This window comes from Mytilus edulis, chromosome 10 (genome assembly GCF_963676685.1).
Source record: "Mytilus edulis chromosome 10, xbMytEdul2.2, whole genome shotgun sequence".
Taxonomy (NCBI): Eukaryota; Metazoa; Mollusca; class Bivalvia; order Mytilida; family Mytilidae; genus Mytilus; species Mytilus edulis.
The window spans coordinates 40868990-40888397 of record NC_092353.1 but is presented as its reverse complement, the minus strand read 5'-3'; the positions used below and the strand labels follow the sequence as shown (position 1 = coordinate 40888397).

The following is a 19408-nucleotide window of genomic DNA, read 5'->3' as shown; positions in this document are numbered from 1 at the left end:
ATCCGATAAGGTCACTGAGAATGTTCTACATCATATTATTATTTTTCACTTTGTTGTGTTGCCTCCAGGTGTCCAATCAAGCGTGAGTTATTTAGAAATTTTAGTTGTTTTCCTCTTTTGCACACATGCTTTTTTTAATCCAGTATACACTGTTGCTGTTCGTATGTGTGGTATATAACTTAGAGGAATGGAAGCACCAATTCTGGCCTGACCAGACAACACAATATAACGTAGGTTTTATTTTAAAGAAAATATATCCTAAGCATAGCTGTATCTTTGTCAATATGTAAATTATTTGGATAGTTTTTATATCAATAAAAATCTAAAGGGTATGGGATAACTGCAGAACCCTTGTTGTTTCTTATATATGACTATAAAAAAATATATTAGGAGGGCACATTTACCCTGTTGTTCAGATCATAAAAACCTGTTCTACTTCATATAAAAAAATACCAATAATTATCTATGATTCATTATATTTTATATCAGAAAAATACCAATAAACACCTATGATTCCCTCGTGTCATATCTAACAAATGGATCACGTGTGTCATATTTTTTCAATACGACAACCTGCCAACCAATTTCATCTACTGTTGCTGCTGCCGACTTACCAATATTTGGAGGTGAAATCAAGTTCTTTTTGACTTCAAAGAGTTCAGAGGGTGATGCTGTACAGTTGATTTTCAACCACGAAGTAGTTGAATATAACAAAAAAGGTTTTTAAAATATAGATATATTAATTATGATGCTTAGATAACAGATAACACACATGCATTTAACTTTTAACAATACACATCAATATAATATAAGAAAATGTTTCACGAAGTTGAGCATAACTAAGAAATAGAATAAGGTCGATATTTTAAAATTCATAGAAAGGTTAGAATATGTAAACTGTGCCACTTGCTCGAGGATAAAAATGTCTTCCTCCTTGAACGTAAAATTAACACAAAACTAAGGAGTTATTTATTTCAAAATTGTTTATCTTCCAATAGTGTTATCGTTCTTACCCCAGAACAAAACCCCTCTGTCATGGTTCTCACCCCAGAACATTACCCCTCTGTCATGGTTCTCACCCCAGAACATAACCCCTCTGTCATGGTTCTCACCCCAGAACATAAACCCTCTGTCATGGTTCTCACCCCAGAACATAACCCCTCTATCATGGTTCTTACCCCAGTACATAACCCCTCTATCATGGTTCTCACCTCAGAACATAACCCCTCTGTCATGGTTCTCACCCAAGAACATAACCCCTCCATCATGGTTCTCACCCCAGAACATAACCCCTCTGTCATGGTTCTCACCCCAGAACATAACCCCTCTATCATGGTTCTCACCCCAGAACATAACCCCTCTGTCGTGGTTCTCACCCCAGAACATAACCCCTCTGTCATGGTTCTCACCCCAGAACATAACCCCTCTATCATGGTTCTCACCCCAGAACATAACCCCTCTATCATGGTTCTCACCCCAGAACATAAACCGTCTATCATGGTTCTCACCCCAGAACATAACCCCTCTATCATGGTTCTCACCCCAGAACATAACCCCTCTGTCATGGTTCTCACCCCAGAACATAACCCCTCTATCATGGTTCTTACCCCAGAACATAACCCCTCTATCATGGTTCTCACCCCAGAACATAACCCCTCTATCATGGTTCTTACCCCAGATCATAACCCCTCTATCATGGTTCTGACCCCAGAACATAACCCCTCTATCATGGTTCTTACCCCAGAACATAACCCCTCTATCATGGTTCTCACCCCAGAACATAACCCCTCTATCATGGTTCTCACCCCAGAACATAACCCCTGTATCATGGTTCTTACCCCAGAACATAACCCCTCTATCATGGAACATGTTGAAAATATTGGTACCTTTATTCGAACTAAGGGCAGAATTCATGTATTTTTTTCCATGTGTTTATTTTTTTATTTAGAATTATTACTTTTTGGCTATGTATTGTTTTTTTTTTTTTTTTTTTTTTCATACACTGAATATGTTTATATTACAATAAAGATTATTATCTTTTTACTGTTTTCACAGGAGTATTAACTGTAGACCTGTATTCTATGTATATAATAGAAGATACTTTACTTATGATGTATGGCAAACCAGGTTTCTTTGCTAACAACACTGACAACATAAAGGGAGTTATCTGCAAATGGCCCATTGGTAATGGAAAGTAAGTTAAAAAAAATATTTTCTTTTACAATACCATTGAAAGTTCGTTATCCGATGTTTTCACTTCTACTATGAGATTAAAAATTCTGTTGAGCTTTTGGTATCTGCAAGTGCCCAACTGGTAACGGAATGTCAGTTTATATTCATACTATTTGTTCGAAAAAAAGTACCGAATGTTTGCTATCTGCATGTTGCCATTTAGATATTTCATCATTACATCATGTTTAAAAAGACTCTTGAAGGGTCATGATGATTGGACCGGTAAGTTTTACTATAAGTCCCTTTCCAACACAGAATTTTTGAACACGTTGACATTGTGCGTGCTTACTGTCTAATGTCATCATTTCTAACCTACACCAATAGCGCATATTGTATTCTGTAGTTTTTGGGCAAGTGAACCGCCTACCCCAAAACATCTTAGTTCGTACGATGATATCCGGAAGACTATGGTAGGTGGAGATCTTATTCGATTCGTTATTACAACCAGAGGATGTAAATGTCCGCCTGGAGAAGACTGTGGAGATGTTTATGTCGGAGGAGATATGAAGGGTAATTTGTTTTAGTACAAACGTCTTTCTTGAGATCAAGTCTATTGAAATTCGCCTTTATAGTGGTTTAAAAAAATAAATGTTTAAAACTGTTAAATCCCTTACCTACAGAAACATGATTAATTATAATGTAATATAAATACAACATCTTCTGGATAATTAAACGTTATATTATTTATAAAAAATGAAAATGATTATTAATGCAAACAAAGTTTTTGTTTATTGGAATACATCTAAACCTGATGCAAGCGAAAATATTGGCTCCCTTCTTGAAGGGGCACTAGCTGTCAAATTCATGTTCACCAATTTGACTCGAATTCTCATGTTTAATTCATAAAAATCTTAAGCGAATATCCAACTACTATAAATATAGAATAACCATACATTGTTTTGAAATATTAATGTTATTTGTACAAGGCTTAGAAACAGGTAGAAAGCGAGGCTGTGCCGAGCATTTCTACCTGTTTCGAGCCGAGTACAAATAACAGATTGATATTTCGAGACAATGTATGGTTATTCTTTATATACTGCAACTCTTATAACTGTTCAAAATGAATTATTTAGGGTAAAATCGTCATTCTTTGATTGTGAGCGGACAATGTAAAATTGCCGCGAACCTGTATGTTTTATTGACGTCATAAATAAAACTGTACGGAAAAGCATTGTCAACGTCATAAACAAGGTGATATACGGTCAGTGAATGTATATCACATATAAATATACAGTCAATACAATTTGACTGCTCAAATAGCACAGCTGCAGTATATATTTGAAATAAACAGTAAAAAAGCAGGTAATCGATCATATATACAGAATTTCTAATGTATTTTGGTCTAGACGCCATAAAATTTACTATCGAGATGACATCCGAATACTGCCGATGGTCACTTAACCCGATATAAACAAAAACATGAACATAAATAGATTGCGACATCGTGCAATTGAATTTGTATAGGTCTGTTTGATTTCATGCTTAAGGTTAATAAACGTTTTTACCTGTTTAAGAATGATTTTATTTTGTGAATCGAATCAGTCAACGAAATGATTCACCTTTGTTTCACTTTAATGATGATATTCGTTTCCTTATAAAGGATGGACATGACTTATGCACGCGTAACCAATTTCTAGGTAATCGGTTAAATTGAAGGTCACATGAATAAGGATTCAAGGTCAAATTACTCACTTACAAAAGAATAATTCATCAGCGATATTTCTTTGACACAATTAAACTGAATTGACTGCTAAAAACGAATCATTATTTCATTATTTAACCTTCATGAATGATTGAACCAAACGAAATCATATTCTTTTTTTCTCGTAGCTAGTGCCCCTTTAAATAATTTATAATTTTAAAATCATCATTTCTAACAAATGTTCGTTATCTGATCTATCCGATTACATCTTTAATCTAAAATTTTCACGAAGCTTATGAGCCGGTAGCACCCAATTAATAAATGCAGAAAATAATATTTAATTATCAAATATGACTCTAGCTTAACCTTCTTATAAGGTAGTCAGTAAAACCGGAGATAATCAGTTCTGCATAATTTAAAAAAAAAAAATGGCAACAACTTTCCATTAAGAGCAAATCATACAACAGAAATAGCTTCTGTCCCAAATAAAAGAGATAAACCATGAAGACCAAAAGGACAAAAAAAAAACCAAAAACACATCTACGTTTACATGCTTCTACACAACATAACAATAGACAAGTGTCGAGCTAGAACTCGTACCGAGTATTACAAGTTTTGAACAATCTGCAATCCCTATGAATGACGAGATCGAGTCTCCGGTCAGATATAAGTTGGCGTATGATTTCTTTGGAACTTGTCCTTTTTAAAAGTAAAATGATTATTATATTCTAAAGATTACTTCTTAAATCATGACACACTAAATAAGTTAGATTTTACATGCATTTTTAAAATATTTAATCAATATTTTTTTTTTTAGATTTCAAGATAACAAAAGAAGGAGCAATCAACTTTTCTAAATCTATGATATTATTTTTTCCTATTCCTACCAGTCCAATGTATTATCGAGAGGTCTTGGTCGGCAATGTTCAACCTAACAATACATTAAACTTTCTGTTATCGTATGTGGATGCTACAACATGGGAGATAGAAAATGGTGTTACCATGGCATGTCAAATAGGAAATACATCAGGACATGCAGATTTCTATTTCAGTAGTGATTAATAAAATATATTAAACCAGTAAACCAATTTTGATGTGAAACGGTCATCTAGATACGATCAATTCTAAAAGACAGATTTGTTTTTAATTAATTATCAGACTTTAACACTTTGTTTTGTGGATCTCTTTGTAAGTTTTTTTTTTCGTATTATGAATTGCTGTATGGTCATTTTAAGTGATCGTATTCTAATGAATTAGTTAATTTTAAGTAAGCATGGAAATTATACATTTACAAAAATAAGAAGTAGTGTTGACAATGATAGGTTGTGATGCCGTTGGTTCATTAAAAGTGGAACATAAATTTTAATATCTGTATCCCTATATAGATAACATACTATTCAATTCAACAGTCTATACCTGGTCTCATTTCGATAAGGTCACTGAGAATGTTCTACTTCATATTATTATTTTGTACGTTGTTGTGCTGCTTTCAAGTGTCCAATCAACCGTGTGTTTCTAAGAAATTATAGTTATTTTCTTTTTTGTATAAATAATTTTAAAATGCAGCATACCCTGTTGAATTTTTTGGCCTCAAAAAGTTCAGTGGGTGATGCTGTCTAGTTGATTTTCAACCACGAAGTAGTTGAATACGACCACGAAGTAATTGAATACGACACAGAAGGTTTGTTAAAAGTAAGACAACAAAATACCGAACTACAAGGAAATTTCAAAACGGGAAGTCCCTAATCAAATGGCATAATCAAAAGCTCAAACACATCATACGAATGAACAACAACTGTCATTGTCATTTTCCGGACTTGGTACAGACAAGTTCTAATTTAGAAAATGGTGGATTAACCTGGTTTTATAGCTAGCTAAATCCCTCACTTGTATTACTGTCGCAAAAACTCCATTATTTTGAAAACATTGAATGAACAAAACAAACAGACATAATACGTAAAAATGTTAACAATACGGATAGAGCAGTCAACATGGGGTTTAAATCTTTATTATACTCTTAAAACACAGATATATTAATTATGATCACTAGAAAACACATAATAATGTATTTTTAACTGTTAAAAATTGCACATCATTTTAATATTACTGTTATTGAAATATCATCGTTTCGTAAGGAATGTTTACGAGATTGATTGTTCTTTATAAATAACAAATACAATACATTTTCTTAAACGATATGTAAAATCTTCCGTGTGAATTGTCATATAAACAACAACACCACAACATCGTTCTAAACCATATCAGAGTTTATATTCCTATCGTGTTAAAATGTTTTCGATATAGCAATGCATTTAAACTGAACGACAACTAGCCACATATCCTCATCTTATTATTCGGTACCAAGTGAAGACCTAATTATTACTAACATTTTTATCTTTATTTTGCTTTAACTATAACTATTATAATAATATTATTATCATTTTAATCAGTATTATTATTATTATCATAATTATTATTATTATTATTATTATCATAACTATTATTATTATTATTATTATCATAATTATCATTATTGTTATCATAATTTTTATTAGTATCATAATTATTATTATTATCATAATTATTATTATTATCATACTTGTTATTATTATCATAAGTATTGCTACAACTATATCCACAGGAGCATTAAAAGTAGACCTTTATTCACTGTATATAATGGAAGATACTTTACTTATGATGTATGGCAAACCAAATTTCTTTGCTAACAACACTGACAACTTAAAAGGGTGTTAACTGCAAATGGCCCATTGGTAATGGAAAGTAAGTTGATATTTATACACTTTGTTTGAAATTACCATTGAAAATTCGTTATTCGATGTTTTTACTTAATAATATACAATATTAAAATATACAATCAGATTAAAAATCTTGTTGAGATTTCGTTATCTGCTATTACCCTCTTGTAACGGAATTCTAGTTAATATTCATACTCTTTGTTCAAAAATAGTACTGAGTGTTTGATATCTGCAAGTGGCCATTTTATCATTACAATGTGTTTAAAAAGACCTTTGAAGGATCATCACGATTTGAGTGTTTGGTTTTACTATGTCCTTTTCAACCATGGAATGATTGAACACGTTGCTATTGTCCGTGCTTATATGACTTGTCTGCATCATAATTTCTAACCTACATCAATAGCGCTTATTGTATTTTGTAGTTTTTGGGCACATGCACCTGCTACCCCAAAACATCTCAGTTCATACGATGATATCCGGAAGACTGTGGCAGGTGGAGATCTTATTCGATTTGTTATTACAACCAGAAGATGTAAATGTCCGCCTGGAGAAGACTGTGGAGATGCTTATGGAGGATATGTGAAGGGTAATCTGTTTTAGTACAAACGTCTTTCTTCATATCAAGTCTGTTGCAGATCTTTTTTATGGTGGCTTAAAAAATATCTCGAGGATTAATACTGTTTAATCTTCATTCTCCTGAATAATAATTACATATTTATAACATAATAAAAACATCCTTTGGATAATAGTACTTTACTGCTGTTTTGTATATAAGTATAGAACTACTTATTGATGCAGATACAAGTTAAAAATATGAGATTTTAAAGTACTAATGATATTTGAAACGCTTGTTTGCCGATGCAATTGCAAGAATCAAATTCAAACAATTCTAACAAATGGTCAAAATCTGATTATTCGGATCAGATATCCGGTTTCGAGTTCTTATGATTTTCACGAAACTTTCTATTTTGAGAGCTTGCATAATCAAGAAACCAATTGCAGGCAATATTTTTAAATGATCAAATATGATAATAGCGTAAACTGCAAAAAATATCATCGGTTCTGAATAAAAAGTCAAAGACAACATCATTCAATTAAGGGCAAATCATGCAGTGGAACTGGTTCCTCTTTTAAATGAAAAAAAGATGCAAGGTTCATGTCAATCCAAAATTAACCAACTCGTCGGGGTTCACATACTGCTACTACACAAAACAATAGACAAGCGTTGAGTGTGAATTCGTCCTGATTACTAAATATTTTGAATAAAAGTAACAAAAACTATGAACGATATGCAATCGAAACAAAACTCAAAGAATCACAACATATTCAGGATTAAAACACTAGTCACTTACTATTTAATTGCGTATGTCTTTTTGGGAACTTGTATTGAGATATAGTTTTTCATATGTGACGTCATTTTCCTGCTGTTTCAGAAATTTCATAAATTCAAATGTGACGTAATTTTTAATGCCTTTTCACCATCGTATGTGACGTCATTTTCATAATTTACTGCGTTGAGGCCTGGACTAAGTCGGGTCTGTCTATTCTGTGTTCAACTTGGTCTTTGCATTATGTATTCGTGTTTGTTTTCTGTAATGAGTTAATACTTCAGTTTCATTATGTATATCTGTTATATTCATTTGATAAAATTTACTGTTTGCAATAGCATTAATTGTTCTACATAATAAGGATGTTCTTATCCCAAGCATAAAAACATAGCCGTATTTGACACAACCTTTTTCAACTTTTGATCTTCAGTGCTGTACAACTTTGTACTTTTTTTCGCTTTCGATCTTTTATATCTGGGCGTCACTGGTGAGTCTTGTGTGGACGAGGCGCGTCTTTGGCGTATTGAATTTTAAACCTGATGCTTTGTGTTATTCATTAATCATGTGTTTCTTTGTCTAATACGTTCTCCTATTTATTTGTATTGTAGTCCTGTAATATTATGTTGTCCCTTCAATGTTATATTTAACATTGCCATTAAAGTGCGAGGTTTGACATGACACAAAACCAGGTTCAACCCACCATTTTTTCCTTTAAAAATGTCCTGTACCAAGTCAGGAATATGGCCATTGTTATATTATTGTTAGTTTCTGTGTGTGTTACATTTTAACGTTGCGTCGTTTGTTTTCTCTTATTTTTGAGTGTAATTTCACATTGCGATAAGACGTGTCACGGTACTTGTCTATCCCAAATTCATGTATTTGGTTTTGATGTTATATTTGTTATTCTCGTGGGATTTTGTCTGATGCTTGGTCCGTTTCTGTGTGTGTTACATTTTAGTGTTGTGTCGTTGTTCTCCTCTTATATTTAATGCGTTTCCCTCGGTTTTAGTTTGTTACCCCGATTTTGATTTTGTCCATGGATTTATGAGTTTTGAACAGCGGTATACTACTGTTGCCTTTATGTATAATAACATTCTATAGATTATTTCTTTGTTTATAACACACTAAATAATTTAGATTTCGCATGCATTCTTTAAATACTTAATCAATATTTATATTTCATTTTAGATTTCAAGATAACAAAAGATGGGACTATCAGCTTCTCCAAATATATGACATTGTATTTTCCTATTTCTACGATTCTAATGTATTATCGAGTGGTCTTTGTCGGCAATGTTCAACCCAACAATACATTAACATTTCTGCTGTCGTATGTGGATGCCACAACATGGAAAATAGAATATGGTGACACTATGGCATGTCAAATAGGAAATACACCAGGACATGCAGATTTCTATTTCAGTAGTGATTAATAAAATATATTAAACCAGTCAACCATTTTTGATGTGAAACGGTCATTTAGATACAATCAATTCTTTAAAGCCAGATTTGTTTTTAATTAAGTTTCAGACTTCAACACTTTGTTTTTTGAACAATTTGTAAGTTATGTTCGATAATTTCTGTATAGTCATTTTAAATAATCGTTTTCTAATCAATTATTTGATTTTAGTAAGCATGGAAATTATACATAAACAAAAATAAAATGAAGTGTTGACAATGTCAGGTTACGATGCTGTTGTCATTGTTTGGCTAAAAAATATTATGCATGTGAATTACTTATGAACATGAAACATGTGCCTCTTAAATGTCTTACACATACGACGATTCACATTTATTCATCAAAATTCATAACAACAAATAACAATTCAATATTATTTGTATTTTCAAACCAGTACATATGTACTGTCTACTGGGTTGGTATTACATTAGAACAAATCAACAGATGCAGTTATTATTCATGTGAAAGCTATAATATTAACGAGACACTTAAATAGCACCAGAGGTAAATTTTGACAACCAATGTCTCTTTAATAAGGCTCGAGGCTGAAATAATTGATCAGTCACATATTAAAACATCTGTTAAAGAGCTGATAAAAAAAAAGACAAACCATGACAACATTGACAAGGAATGAAAACCGAAAGAAAGAAGAATGTGGGAGATAACACCTTTATTAAAAAGTAGACATCAATCAAAGCACTTAGATTTTACAACACAAATACTTTGATATATAAGTAGTATGCTATTTTAAGGGTAAACAAATTTGTTGACCTCACATGCCATATAGCAGTACAGGTAGGTTGGATTAATTATTTAGGATGATATATAAACATTGTTTGCTGTTAAACAATCTTTTTAATTTATTCAAAGTGAATTCTATATATAAATAAAGCTGTGAAATATTTTTCTCACGTTCTGACGTTAACAATTTATCATTTCTCACAGTGGTACAAAAATGTAGATCATAAAGCCATTGTCCTACTTAAGTCTAACTTAAAAATGAATACAATTTGGCTTAATACTCTGCTAGGAAGAATTTATTGTCATACTGTGGATTTGTAATAACTGCATCTGATTTGTTTCGGAATAACTGTCAAATACCTAATCAATTACTAAAATAATGCAACAAAAGTTCTTTAAAGTATGTAAACGAGGGGCGAAAGATACCAGAGGAACAGTCAAACTCATAAATCGAAAATAAACTGACAACGCCAAGGCTAAAAATGAAAAAGACAAACGGACAAAAAATAGTACACACAAAACAACATACAAAACTAAAGACTGAGCAACACGACCGCACCAAAACCTAGGGGTGGTCTCAGATGCTCCGGAAGGGTAAGCAGATCCTGTTCCATATGTGGCACCCGTCATGTTGCTCATGTTATTACAAACCAGGTACACGATCTTTCCTGTACTGTATATGCCGCTATGAAAAACGTACCCGAGATAAGATAAAGGCAATAGTACTATGCTGCTGTTCAAAAGTCATACATTGATATATCTCACTGCTATATACCTCGTCCCTTCTTTTATCCACAGCAAACAAGGTCGCACAAAAGTGTGTTGTCATCTAAAATTAGGTTATTTTATTATTTTATAATAAATTGCGAACAATTAAAACTAATTAACGATGTCATGGATGATAAATCAAGATACATTTTTCGCTCAATTTATAACAGTATAAAACATAAAATGACCTCAGCTTAAACAGAAGGCTTGCATAATTCAAAAGATTTTAACAATTCAAGGTAACATTTGGATTAATAAAATTGTTCATTCAAAAGATATTCATTGTCTTCTATTCTAACAATTCAAACGTACAATTATTTGGGACAATTCTAATTCGTCGTCTCTTAAGTTCATTTTCTTGTCTTTAATAAGTTTAGTGTTTATGAAAGATCTTAGTTAGTATCTGTTATTGTTAAAAGAGTAAGAACCATAAAGACAGAAATCAGCTCATTTGCATCATTTTACAAAAAGGAAATTTCAAAATAAGATGTTAAAGGGATAATTCGCGATTTTTCACTTATCATCTTATTGTGTTCATACATTGTCATAATACCATAAAAAAACATATTCACCAAGTTTTATTTTGATATGAAAACTAATAAAGAAGAAAATTGGGAATTATTAATTTTATTTCTTCAAACTTCCTGACTTATGTGACGTAGTTTAAGTCTTTTTGCATGCCGGGAGTGAAATTAATCTCATTTAAGTCTTGTTCGTTAACCATCTAATAACGCAATTTAAAGCGCATCGACGACTTTTGGTGTAGCTATTAACTGACTAAAAACAAGTGATAGCCATGCAACATTTAAAATTATATTGTAGGATTTATGTGTGGATTTTTTTATACGAATTTTAGTAATAAAAGTAAATCATACAATAGAACATTTTTATGATTTTTTTTTCTACAAATACTTTAAACAAACATATGAAACTGGCATGATCGATAATGTACATGTTGGTATTCTGACCTTTTTGCTTCAGTCCAGCAAACATTTTCTGCTTGTACGGTGGAAATAATGTGTATTGTTATGTGACACTTAGTGAATGTTGAATGCGTGGTTAAATTCAAGGTAATTAAAAGATTAGCATAATGTCATTCTGATCTTTTGATCTTCATTCAGTGATTTCTAGCCGTCACGGTTCAGCGTTCCAGGTGTGAACAACATTTCGAAGAATGATAAAACGGGAGACATAGTTGTAGACGCAGAAATGTAAAAAAAATTTAAAATTAATGTGAAACAATAAGGTCGCATAATAACTGGATAGCCGTTGTATATTTTTTATTTTTGCATAAGCTCACTTTTAAATGAACTATGCCTTTTGATTACTTTTGTAACGATGACATACTGAATTAATTGAATTGATTAAATTTATAAATAATAATAGCCGTCTAAACACAAGTGTATGAACTAAAAATTGTAATATTTGAAATAAGGATCGATAACCTTTAATATTTGAAACAGATCATTAATTTATTCCATCCAAAGCGATCTTTATTAACATATTCAGGAATTAATGTTCTCTTCAAAATATTTTAAATCTCACAACTCACAAATACTCTTCAGCTATTTGAGAAAAAAAAGATGTTTAAAAAATTGACAGGAAATTTAATGATCTTCTTGGAATGGAATCGAAAAATTACGAACAGATACTCTTTTCAAGTGTGAAAAACATAAACAATTTTTTTACATAATCGGGAATTTCTTTATAAAAATAGTCTTCGTCTCACAACGTATAATACTTTAGCTATTTAAGGAAGTTCGCTGCTCAGTTTCAAAATAAATAGCTTTAAATAAAACTAGTATATATTGATAGGGGGTTAATTGAGCAATAAAAAAAGCAAAAAAAATATAGGGGTCAATGTGCTTGTTTTCGAGATATAAGCCATTGGAATTTTGGCGGGAAAATGTTCTCTCTTGACTTTTCATAGCTTCATCATTGACCACTTAGAGTTCTCAAAAACTACTATAAAATAAATAAAATTTTATAAAACTTTTACAAATGGCTTAAAATTATACATGTAAAAGATTTATAAAAAGAAAAATGGGGGTTCATGGGCAAAATTTTTTAAGGCATTCAAATGGATAAAACCAGAGGATTTCGAAAATCTGACAAAAATTCCAAAACATGACAAGCAAACATCCTTAACCAACGATGTTTTAAAAAAAAGACAGAACGGATTTAATGTCATCTTTCCTTATTTCTGAATGTATAATTATAAGTCTGTTTTAACTGGCAAGAAAACCCCTAAAGCGGACAAGCAGTTTATTCTTTAAATTTCTGTTATTGAATATCAAGGAAGAAAATAAATCCCGAAAATGATTTGAAATTTTGATACACAATAGTTTTCCTGGAAAAGATTCACATCCCTTGGGGATAATTAGTGTACGTCCAGTGGCATATATATTACATGCATGTCGGAACAATTGTGATGATGACGAATTCAATGTATACATGTATACATTTTAAATAGCGCTATAGTTCCGTAACTTTCTATCCAGGCGTATAAACGAAGTGTCGACAAGTGCGTATTTTTTTTAATAAATATTTCTGGTATGTTCCAATCTGTCCTTCATTATTGACAACAAGTATATACTCACATTTTCCCAAATTAACCCTTGGGAAAAATATGTAAATAGATTTTTATTTTATCAAATGTTTTTTTTTTGGGGGGAGGGTATTATTTAGATTTTTATAAATAATATTCTTTACACTAGAAATGTTATTTATAAACAAGCGTATGCGTTTAGTAATGACTAGCATATCACTTTCGGACACGCAAGACAGAGATGTATATTATACACCTGATAGTTCAAAATAGAAAGTTACAAGTTATCGGCCGTGTACACTCCTCAATACCCTCAGAAGTGAAAAGATGCATGAACTTGCAAGTCTGACAGGAAATCGCTTGAATACCTGGACGTGTCACCTCACAATACCTTTGGGAGTAATACCTTTAGCCATGCTGGTGATCATACAGATAAGGGAAGGTCCGAATTTAATTAAATTAGGTTAATCACATAAAAGAATTATGAACAAATTAGATTTTCGAAAACAATTTTCACGGAACTCTTATTTATGATTTGAACTTTGACTTTTAACTAATTCCAATATAAATAGTTTGAAAATGACAGACCACGGTTGCTTAAAAAATAATAACATTTTCGTATCAAGTTAGTTAGTCGGATAAAACAACCGTACGATTGACAAGATATCGACACGCAATTACGACTACATCAGGTTATTATAATTTTGGTCCTTTGTGGTTTATAAAGATATCTTGGTTTCTGAACGGAGAAGATGACAAAATGGCGGCACGCAGAGAATTGATACCCTAAATTTAAAATCGATGGTGATCTCTTATCTAGCAGAATAAAACTTTAATATCTATGAATTTGAGCATTTTTATACAGATTGGACATAATATCAATTTTTGATTTTTTTGCGAAGTTTCCCTTTAAGATGAATAACTTTTAATTATATGTATCACCAGAAGTTTTCGGCACATAACACATTTTGTGATAAAATAAAAATGAAAATAACACGTTAACATTTCATACTTTTCTGTATTAAACAACATCAGGAACGCTCAGAGACGAAAGTTTCAAAGCCAATTTTGTAAAAGAGCCATATCAAAGAACATTTGGTTGAAGAGCATCATATGACAAAAAGGACCTAAAGGTAGCTAAATCTGTAAAAGGTCAAGTTGGGTAATGGATTTGAAACCTTAATTTTCTTTTTATAGTTTTAAAATTTTAAACGGACAATTTTAGAATTGTATTATAAATCATATATAATCCCAAGAATATAACACAAGTACCGAAGGGTTATTTTCAATTCGAACATTTGTTATGTCAAAAAATGTAAATTGAAAAAGTATATTCAACAGATGAAAAATTAAGTAAAAGTGTATTAAAATAGTGCATTTACTTTTACCTTTCTGGAAGATTGGTAAATAAACAAGTACAAAATTCCAAAGCAAATTCAAAAAGGGTAAGACCATTAAAACTGATAAAACAAACGCTGTCAACATGATCTATCAACCGTAACGGAAATCATGTTAACTTTATGGTTGTTTTGATTTTGTTGCAAATGAATAATGGTTTATGTAAATCAAATTTATCCATTGCTTTAAAAAAAATCAGCTGATATCATTATTGATTTAGAGACCTAGGTTACATATATAAACATATGTTTGTTTACTCTAACATATCATTAATTCTTTATTGATATAACTGTGTACCTGTAGGTTTGTATGTGAAAATCGTGTTAATATTTAAATGTGAAACATTTGATGTTTTTTTTGTAGAATATGCAAACGTCGTCGATCCTTTGTTTACTTTGTTAAATATTCTCGTGTAAGTATTTCATTTTTATGTAATATGAACAAGAATAGTTATTATAATCAATGAGACAACTATCCACCACAGATTAAATGACGTGTATATAAGCAAGTATTGGTCAATGTTCGGACGTTAGAAAAATCCTTTCCGTAAAGATATATGTAAAACTTTTATCCTTCCATTATTTTCATTCTGTAGTGACATCGCGTAAAAATGTCGGCCACCGCAAGCGCAAGTGCAAGGAGAAAGCCATAATTAAAGAACGTAAACAAATATGCAGTGGAAGGTAAAAAGGAATAACTGATTGTTAAAGAACGAATTTACTAAAATAATTCAATGAAATATTTTTAAAAAGTAAGTTTGACAAATGGAAACGTATTCAAAATACAAAAAGAATCAAATCATGTCTCTGAATTCTCCTGTTACTCACATGCTCCATGTGTTATGTGTTGATTGTTTTTTTCAAAATGAAGTCCTTGTGAACTTTGGCAACACACTCGAAAGTTAATTAGCTAGCGATCTAAAACTACTTAATGATATAGAATTTGTCGATAATGCGTTATAGATTCGTACTTGATAGAAAAAAGTGCATACATTACCGAATTAGACTATTTACCGAGTTTGTTATAAAATGAGCAACACGACGGGTGCCACATGTGGAGTAGGATCTGCTCACACTTCCGAAGCAACCCGGTGTATGATTGCCAATAAGACAATTTTTCAGAGGAGACCAAAATGACACGAAAATAAACAACAATAGATCACCGGACGGCCTTTTAATAAGAAAAACAACCCATACCGCATAGTCAGCTATACAAGACCCCGAAATGTCAAATCTCAAACAATTCTAAAGAAAAAACGACCTAGTTTATAATATATGTATATTCAGTGGTTGTCGTTTGTTGATATTTGTTTTATGAGAGTTTTTCGTTGTCGTTTCTCGGTTTTTAAAAAAAATTAAACGGTTGGTATTCCTATTTATATTGTTTGACCATAGTTATTTCCGAGCCATGTATAGCTAGCTGGTGTGAGCAAAGGCTCCGTGTTGAAGGCAGTAATTTGACCTATAATAGTTTACTGAGCTCATGGAGTTGTGTATGTAATTAGTGTTACTGTGACTGTGGAGGTAAGATGTCACATGTGTTACAAGAGAACAACGATTGTATATGTATTTGAAAACGAATTTACCTATTTGTATTATTGTAGGTATAACTACCACCATACAGATGCGCTTGTGTTCAACTAGTTTCATTTTATATAAATAAGGCCGTTAGTTTTCTCGTTTGAATTGTTTTACATTGTCATATCGGGGCCTTTTATAACTTACTATGCGATATGGGCTTTGCTCATTGTTGAAGGTCGTACGGTGACCTATAGTTGTTAATGTCTGTGTCATTTTTTGTCTCGTAGACAGTTGTCTCATTGGCAATCATACCACATCTTCTTTTTTATAGTTGTTATGGTTGCAGGTCATATTGCGTTAGTACAGGATGTAGCTCTGCGAGCTCGTGGAGTTGTGTGAATAATAAATGTTACTGTGACTCCGGAGGATATGGAGGGGGATAAAAGGAAAAGGAAAAGACCAGAATTTCGCGAATGATGATGATAGTTTTCTAATAGATACCACTGTTGTAAGTGTAAACTGTAACATATGTCATTAAACAAATCGGTACTTCCAATTTATTGACTGTGATTATCGGTATTTTTTTAGTACTTTACTTGTGACGTCACTTTTGTGGCGTTGAAATGGTCTTGTGACGGACTGTTCGTGGTTCATGTGTGCTTGTATTTGTGTGTTGTCCTAGGTTATTTTAAGTGTTGTTATTCTGTGGTTAGCATGTTGAAATACCTGGTATATCTGTCCCCGACAAAGTCAAAATAAAAATAACCAATAATTTCTATAATTAAAGTTAAAGGTGTAGGTCCGGTAAAGGTCGATTTTGGCCTCAAATTTCAGGTTCATCTGACGAACGATTTTGGACACTTTTTAAAAACTTAAGTGTCTTTTTCAGTTAATTCAATTAGTTTATGTGAAAGATTTTAACTGATTTACTCTTTAAAAACGCTCCGATTCATATTTAATATGAAAATTTATCAAATACGCCAAAAAAATGTCACTTTTCAAATGGTTTTTGTCAAAAATGAAAGTGGCCGCATCCGTTCTCATCCCCAACATTTCTATATGTAATGTATTATCATTTAATAACACTTACATTTCAATATTAAGAATGAATACAAATGCGGCCACTTTCATTTAAGACGGAAACCATCAAAAATTTAACTAAAATGCAAATTTTAAGATTTCAGTAATTTAGCATGACTTAATGATGCTAGTACCCGATATATGTGCATAATATTATCAAAAACTGTCCATATTTATGTAGCAGAAGCATACTACTTTCAAATAAATAACTAAAAGTTTACATTTTAACAATTTTGTAAAACGGCTCTATTTTGGGGCCAAAAAGGGGTCTTACTGGACCTACTCCTTTAGGTCTGAACTAAAACTGACATGAAATGAAATGAAATGAAACGGATGCATATCAAGCTACTAATACAATTATCTACATGTAACCAAAGAACGAGGATGTAAGAATCTAAAAGTCAAATGTTCGGCCATCAAAAATGAGCAAAATCATACCGTATAGTATTCTTAGCATGAGTTTTTATCATTCTTTCCCTGATAGTCACTGCATAAACCATAAGCGATTGAATTAAGGGTATCGAGCAGTACAGATAAAGTCATCATTACGTGAGCCATTACGAAAGAATGACCAATTAAGATTTTTTGTGTCATCATTGACCGCGGAAATAATTCATTTATAGCCACGAGTGTGTCCTCTTTTCCTCGATTTTCAAATCATTGAATGAGACTGATCACCCAATCTTTATCTATCATCAGTAATATGACGGATTCTGCAAATGAAATAGAATCTGTGTAACATTCAGGCACACATTATACTATCCGATGTATCTTTTTGGTTGCTCGTATTTTCTATGTAGTGTGTTCGACCGATGTTTGTTTTAGTGTTTATTCATGACTCGTGTCCGTTTTCTACGGATGTGATATATCACGCATATGTATTTACACAAGCGACACCGCAAGTGCCACAGCAGAATCTGCTTACCATTCCAAATCAACCTCGGGTTTGCGGGTTTCGTGTTGCTCAGTTACACTGTGTTATGAAGACTATGTTTGTCTTTTTGTCATTTTTCGTTTTTGTCTTGGCGTTGTCAGTTTGTCTTTCCCATATGAGTTTGAATATTCTTGTGGTATCCTCTGCCTCCTTTTGATGGAAAATGTTGTTCATGGACCCGTCTAACAAAGTTTGCATTTTGAAAGGACGTCAATTTAACTGATTGGACCACTTTGTTCCATCGCTTTTTTTTTTATAAGCAGCGGCTCTTATCAGTAAAAAGGATGATAGAACAAGCTTGCTAAGGTTACTTTAAGGTATGAATTTTGCTTTAGTTGAAAGCCGTACATTGACCTTTAGATTTTACATCGTCCTTTGTTTACCTGTAGAAAATTGTCTTAGTAGCAATTATCTCCTTATCTTTGTATTCATGCGTTTCTTTTTCTTTTATTTCCTTTTTAATTTACAACTTACTTCAATTATAGAAATTAATTATTTTCACTTCGACTGTGTCAGTGACAGATCCAAGAATCGTAAGGCATTTAAATGATACCCCAGGGATATTTTCTAAACCAGTATATAAATCGATAGAGATTGTATAATTGATTGCATTCTTAATAACAAGCTATTAAATAAAGGCAACAGTAGTATACCGCTGTTCAAAACTCGTAAATCGATGGAGAAAAAACAAAATTGGGGTAACAAACTAAAACTGAGGGAAACGCATTAAATATAAGAGGAGAACAACGACACAACATTTAAATGTAACACACACAGAAACGGACTTAGCATTAGACAAAATCCGATTAAAAATGTGGACAAGGACGTTCAAATTGAAAACAAAATATTACTTTGAAAATATAATGAACAATATCCTCTGACTGCCTGATCTCAACTGTTAACTTATTAATTGAGTGGTGTAAGATTTACTGTTCTCTTCTATTCAAACAACCATGCTTTTAAAAAAAACTCATTTCTATGCAGGTGTTTTTTTTAAACTAC

The 19408-nt window shown here is 32.0% G+C and overlaps 1 protein-coding gene across 1 annotated transcript; it reads left to right on the top strand.

Annotated features, from left to right (window-relative positions):
- Positions 1-4962, top strand: LOC139492430 (uncharacterized). The gene is made up of 5 exons (XM_071280626.1): positions 1-82; positions 490-719; positions 2056-2194; positions 2576-2742; positions 4692-4962. The coding sequence occupies exons 1-5, from the start codon at positions 21-23 to the stop codon at positions 4934-4936; spliced, it is 843 nt and encodes a 280-aa protein (XP_071136727.1). The 5' UTR covers positions 1-20; the 3' UTR covers positions 4937-4962.
- The last annotated feature ends 14446 nt before the right edge of the window (positions 4963-19408 follow it).